A 6,374-nucleotide genomic window follows, 5' to 3' on the forward strand; every position below is an offset into this window, starting at 1 on the left:
AGGCCAGAGCAGAGAGTGGGTTCAGAGTCCTGGGCATTGCTAGAAAATGGCTCAGGCCAAGTGGGGACTCAGGGACAGCTTTGTGGGTCGTGGGGTGGATCGACGCTCTTTGGTTTTGTCTTGTCTGACACCCTCTTTTTGTAAATGAGAAAAGTGAGGCTCAGAGAGGGGAAGTGACTTTCCCAAGGTCACACAGTGTTTAGGGTAGTCTGGATGAGAGTTCAGGTCTCTCCTCTCCCTGTCTGGGCAGACAGACCCCAGATATTCAGATGGGAAAGATTCTTGAGGCCACCTGGTCTCTACTCCCTTGTGCTGTAGATGGGGAAGCAGAGAAGGGGCCTGATCAAATAAGCCCAGCACATAGTGGCTGAACTCAGTGTGGGGACCGAGGTCTACAGGCTCCCAGCTGCGTAGAACTGGAGGTCACTGCTCCATCGATGCCCCCTCCCACCCACACACCAGCTCCTATCAGTGTGAGGACAGTGCCTCCTAGCCATAGCACATCCCCCAGCAAGGGGCAGCTGCATTCTACTAACCCAGGCCTGAGCCCCGCCACTGCCTGCCCTGTCCTGCCAGGGACACAAACTCATAAGGGCCTTGGGTGGGCCCTCATGAAATCCTCTCTGGTTGCAGTCTGGGTTGCAGGACACAGAGGCCTCCCCAGCATGACCAGCCACGTGCCAAAAGGTAACTAAGGGTAGAAATTCCAAGCACGCTCACTCAGCGGAAGCTGGAGGCCAGTGTGCTTGGAACTAGAGGTCTCGCAAGGAAAATCCTCAGGAGAAAACCTCAGAAGAAAGGAAATGATTTTACTTTATTTTGGAGAGAAGAAGGCAGAAGCATTTTTCTCTTTGTTTAGCATTCTCGGCTTGTCCTGCTACATTAAAGGCAATTTAATGTGATAATGTTAAAAAAAATGACCCTTCACCCAGCAAGTCAGAATGTTCGATAAAAAGGAGATCAACCATAACGCCTGAGATCAATCTTCTGAAGATGGAAATTTCCCTTTGTCTATTCCTGCATTGGAAATTGATTAACTTTTTATAGGATGGACAAGTTTTTCCCTGATGCCTTTGATTCAGTGTCAAGAAAAGGCCCACTTTAGCTAGGCTCTGCTTGGCAGATTTATGAAATGGACTTTAAATACATTAAAATTTAAAGAGGAAATCATAGTCCAATTACCATGTTTGTTAATGGCTTCAGGTGCCTCAGGACACATATCTCACAGGTTAAAGCAATGTGCCTAGGAAGGTTCTATTTACCTGACAGCTATCTGCCAAACAGCCATGTGGGTCTGGGGTGCCAAGAGCTCACAGCTGCCTCTGTCCAGGGCAAGCTAATGCCACCTGCTCTTGGTGCCACCTGGACAGCCTGTAATGTGGGGAATTGCTAGGTGGTTCTTCCTGCAGGTAGCTGTAACTAATAAGACCTGGGCTTTTCCCAGAGAAGACTGGGTCACCTGTGGGTCCCTGCTCTGCCCCTTGGGGTCTTAGCCAGAGCTGGGGGCTGAATGCTGATGGAAGTGGTGACGTGCTGGCAGGGTGGATGTCCTGGAGGCCATGCACAGCAGGCTTCCTGGGATATAGGACTTGAGTGGCCTTGTAGGTGCTGCTCAGGGACAGGTAAGCAGAACAAAGTCGCCTGAGATTCCCGATGTGCTCCCTGGAAACAGAGACAGGGGAGCCTACATTCCAAAGCTTCAGGTGGCTGTTCCTTACTAGGGTCTTCTTGGTACTTGCTGTCCCCACAGACCTTGAAAGGACCATGTGGAGCCTCCTGGTGGGGGCCATTCTCCCCCAGAAGACCCCTGCTGTGTGAGGTTCTGCCATGTTCTGGGCATTGAACACAACTTGGGCAAGGTGCTTGATTTCTTAGAGCCTCAGTTTCCTCATCTACAAGTATCTGTAACATGGGATAGGAGTAGTCCCTACTTACAGCAGAGGATGGCTGAAAAGTTTAAGGAGGAGATGATGGTAACGAAGACGGTGATGGGACAGCAACAATACTGACCACTATCATCTACTGAGAACACACCCTGTCCAGGCACTATGCTGAGAACTCTACACCTCAGCCTGTTTAACCCTCCTGATGACCCTGTGGGGCTCACAGATGAGAACTGGAGGCACGGTGAAGTGAGGTTGTCGCCCAAGATCCAGTAGCTTGTAAATGCTGGAGCCAGCACTTGACCTCAGCCAGCTGGACTCTAAAGTCTACATTCTTGGCCCCTATCCTACATAACAAGGAACTCTTCTGTGTTTATTAATCATAGGTAAAGGGACCAGCTTAGTGCCAAGCAGTAGCTCAATACATGTTAGAGCACTCCCCACCCTTGGGAAGGCCCCTGTGCCATGTTTAAGATTTCTTTAAGTTGGCATCAAAGCTGGAGACTCACTCTTATTATCCCCTGTTTGGACACCGTAGTCTCCGGGGAAGAGCTGCACCTGCCCCCCACCCTGCTTGGCAAGCCTGACCTCCTCTCCTTGCAGATCTTTGCACCTGCCTGGTGTGGCTCCAGGGCCCCAAAACTTAGAAACAACCAGCCAGGCAGGAGTGGGAATTCAGGCCCCTCCCACCCATCCCAGCCTTTCTGACATAAGGACCCAACAGGCTCCTCCTTGCAACTGGCAGTGGCTGTGGCCCCAGGGAGTCAGGTCCTCTTTCCTTGCTTTTTATGCTGCAGACACCAACTACCCTTGCACTATCCTGTAGCTGGACAAAAGGACACATGTGCTGTGTTCACACCCATAGCCTTTGGGGAGGGAGGCAAAAGACAGGGTCATAAGCAAGCGTTTTCCCAAATAAGAGCAGGGCTTGTGGGGGTGAACACAAGGTTTCCTGCAAGCAAGCAGGCTGGGGTTTGAGTTGCTGATATTTGGACACCAAAGAATGGTGATATCACAGTGTAGAGGACTTGGGGATGCCCAGACTAGAGCCCCAAAGGGGTTTTGTGGAAAGCAAGCACTGCTTTCCCTTAGCCTTTCTGCCGAGGAAAGTAAAGGACTCAAGGAAGAAAAGATTGATTTTCTAATTAAGACATTCGAGACCAGCCCCTCTAAGTGAGTGTTTTGTCAGCTGAGAGTGTGTCAAAGCTTGTTTGTAAATAGTGGCTGAAGGTGGCTGGTGGGAGAAGAAACTGACATAATTTTTTTTGTAAGGTGTTCTCAGGGGTGTTGAACACAAGCTCTCTGACTCCCAGGAGGGTTGGGAGAAGGGTTTCTCTTAAAGGAGAGGGGTCTCCACGGCCTCCTGTGACAGAGACAGTTACAAACAACTGTCCTCAAAGGGGCCGCCCATGTTCTCGTCAATGCACATGCTGAATGGAAAACTGGATTCTCCATAACTCAGTCTTCCCTGGATGCCATACCCACCTGAGCCAGTTCAGAGCTGCCGAGGTAGCCGTTGCCATCTGTATCCAAGTCCTTAAACAGAGACTCCACCAAGAGGCGCTTCTGGGAGGCAGGGTCTTCTCTGCTGTCCCCTTCTCGGAGTGGCTTCAGGCGGGTCTGGAGAGCCAGAAGGACATTCTTCAGGCGGGCATAGCCGGCCATGGTACACGTGTCACCTGAAAGAGAAGCTAAGGTTTATTACAGTGAGATTTACCCCTTGGTCTTGAGAGAACGTTTCCTCCGTTGGTCCGTTCATCCATCTCACTCACAAATAGTCACTGGGCATTTACGATGTGCAGCCATGGTGCAACTGTATTAGATGAGACCTGTTTGTCTGCCACCAACCCAGCCCACAAGTATTTACTGAGCACCGAACGCATGCTACACATGATGCAAATGCTGGAGAGAGCCTGTGTATTCATTCCACAAATATTTATTGAGCACCTACTACAAGCCAGTCACGCAGTGAGCACCAGAGCGAATGGGGCAGTTCTCCCAGTGGAATTTACAGCGGCAGTCCCACAGCAGCTTTAGGAAAGCCAGCCCCAGTTTCATTTTGTAATAGCTTGGTTTTGCCTTAATCCTACCTTAAAGGCTGCTTTTGAATATTTGGCCTCATAGATTAGGGAGTTTTAGTTAACAGGACTAATAAATGCTGTTTAAGTTAATTACGTACATTCCCAGAGCTGGATTACTTCAAAACAAACATGTGTACACAAGTCTATGACCAAGAAACAAAAGGAAGCTTTAGGAAATTAAACCCGCAGCCCATTATTCTCAGGGCTTTATCACAGGCGTGCTTGCTGAGCAGCATCAGAGCTGCAGTGTTTTGGCAAATGAGGCCTGTGATGTACTGCGACATGACACAGTTTATCTTGCTAGTGACAGGCCACTAGGACGAACACCACACAAGGCACAGCCTGTCAGCTGGGGCCGCAGGGATTACAACAGAGCAGCGCAGCCCCTCCAGCCCACCTCCCCACCTTCCTAGGGGATGAAGTACCTCCTGTACCTGGCTTTGCTGAGTCCTGGACAATGGGTGTGGGCTCCTCACCATCCATTCCATGTTGAAGGCCAGTGGGCTGTTTGGAATGGACCGTCTGGGGCCGGGGGTTTTTCCTTTAATCCCAAGGTCACTTTAGGGCACAGGGTAATAGAGTCAATAGCAAACAGTGTTGGAGAGCATGGCTGTGGGATCCACTTGGTTTGAGTTCCAGATCTGCTGTTATTAGACTGTGTAACCGTGGACAAGGTGCCTCAGTGATTTCATCTGTGAAGTGAGGATAATGGTGGCCTCTATAATGGGTTGTTATGAGGATTAAATAAGATATGCATATAAAGGGCTTTGCACTGGCTTGGTGGTGAGTAAGGGCTCATAAAATGACAGCTAGTCTGCCCTATCATTGCTGGAGCCATGCTCGCTGAAGAGCAGCACACAGGGAAGCTACCCAGCAGGGAAAGGGCTGACAGGGAGGCCTGTCTGCTTCTCTCTCCCTCCCTTGCTAATAAGCCTGGAGAGCCCAACCACTTTCCTTGTGTTTGTTTGTGTTTCTAGATTTTCTTCCAATTTAGGGTCAATTGATTCTCGTCAGAAACAGATGCCCATTACCATTTTCTTCTGCATGTTTATTTAGAAAAAAAATCAATTGTTGTTTTCAATACAATCAAACCTATTTGCTCTCTGGAGTCTTCATGCTCTGACAAGAATGGCTCCCTTGCATCCCCCTAACCTTGCTAGCACCCCTCTTGTGCCTGGTAGGATATCAACTCTTGGGAGTTCTTGAGCCACCAATTGGCAAAATTAGTTCTCAAGTCTGCATAGCTGCTCAGCGTTGCAAAAAGTGGCCTTGCCCCTCCTGTCCAGGGGAAGATGCGATTGCCCGCTGGGGGTTTCTTCTTTCTGGATAAAGAACAGTTTTGGGGAAGGAGAGGAATAGTTATGCCCAAGTCTAGCCCCTCATCTCCCCACAGAGGGTGAAATCTAGCCCTGGCACATGGACCGGAAGTGGGGATGCAGAATAGGCATGGAGCTGGAGCCGTTGGGGTTAATGGTGATAGAGGCATCCATGCGGGGGGTCTGCATAGTCTGGCACTCAAGGTACCCCTCAGGCCTCCTGGGGTGGGTATTTATATCCAGGTGCTGGGAAGCCGGTGTACACAGTGGATGGACATGGTATCAACAGGAGGCTCTGCTCAGAAATGCCGATGGGCAATCAGGCTTCTAAGAATATGTCGTAGCAGGGCCACCTGAAGGTTAGCCAGGCTAGGTCAGATGGGAGGAGACATCTTAGCTTTGTTGGTCTCCCTGACCTTGGTGGGGCACAGACCTCTTCTGAGCTGCCTGCTGCCCTGGGTCAGAGGTTGACAGCTTTACCTCTAACACTGGCATGCCAGGGAAACCACTGAGGCAGGTCCTGCTGGGGTGGAGGTGGGGGGACGCTGTGGCATCTTCCCCAGGCTCTATCCCTCCTATCACACCCTACAGTTCACTGTGAGCTCACAGGCTCTGGCTTCTCCACCCTGGCAGCTGCCCAGAGACACCTCCTGGTCAGGAAGGAGAGCACATGTCTAGAAGCCAACCTGGGGAAAGGGATGAGTGCCCCAAGTCTCCAGGCAAGCTTCTGAGCCCCTGGTCCAGGCCCTGCTTTGGCCAGGCCCCTCCCTTCCTTTTGCCAGCACTTATTTACAAACAATGTGCCAGATGCTGGGCAGCATGCTGGGGATGCATGGCGCTTCCAGTCTGGGCATGATGGGTGTCCATGAGGAAGAGCTAATGAGGCCAGGGATGCAGGAAGCCCCCCTAAGGGAGGGACATTCTGGAAGAGATCTGTAGGATGTAGGGCAGTTGTGTGAGAAGGAGTCAGAGGGAAAGCATGCCAGGCAGCAGGAAGGGCGGGCTCAGGAGCAAGCAGGGAGCATGTCTGCAGATCTGAGAAGATGCTGTGGCGGGACTGGAGTGAGTGAGTGGGGGGAGTGGAGAGCATGACA

General features: G+C 50.9%; 1 protein-coding gene across 1 annotated transcript in view; it reads right to left on the reverse strand.

Annotated features, from left to right (window-relative positions):
- LOC103606082 (follistatin-related protein 4) overlaps positions 1–3,689 on the reverse strand; it is a gene marked incomplete at its 3' end in the record, with an annotated part of 108,789 nt that extends 105,100 nt beyond the window's left edge. The window contains exons 1-2 of the mRNA XM_008590679.1: positions 3,656–3,689; positions 3,369–3,562 (exon numbers count right to left, since the gene is read on the reverse strand). Coding sequence (XP_008588901.1) covers positions 3,369–3,562; positions 3,656–3,689 — 228 coding nt within the window. The remainder of the gene's footprint in view (positions 1–3,368; positions 3,563–3,655) is intronic.
- Positions 3,690–6,374: the final 2,685 nt, after the last annotated feature.

This window comes from Galeopterus variegatus, unplaced genomic scaffold (assembly GCF_000696425.1).
Source record: "Galeopterus variegatus unplaced genomic scaffold, G_variegatus-3.0.2 Scaffold6271, whole genome shotgun sequence".
Lineage (NCBI taxonomy): Eukaryota > Metazoa > Chordata > Mammalia > Dermoptera > Cynocephalidae > Galeopterus > Galeopterus variegatus.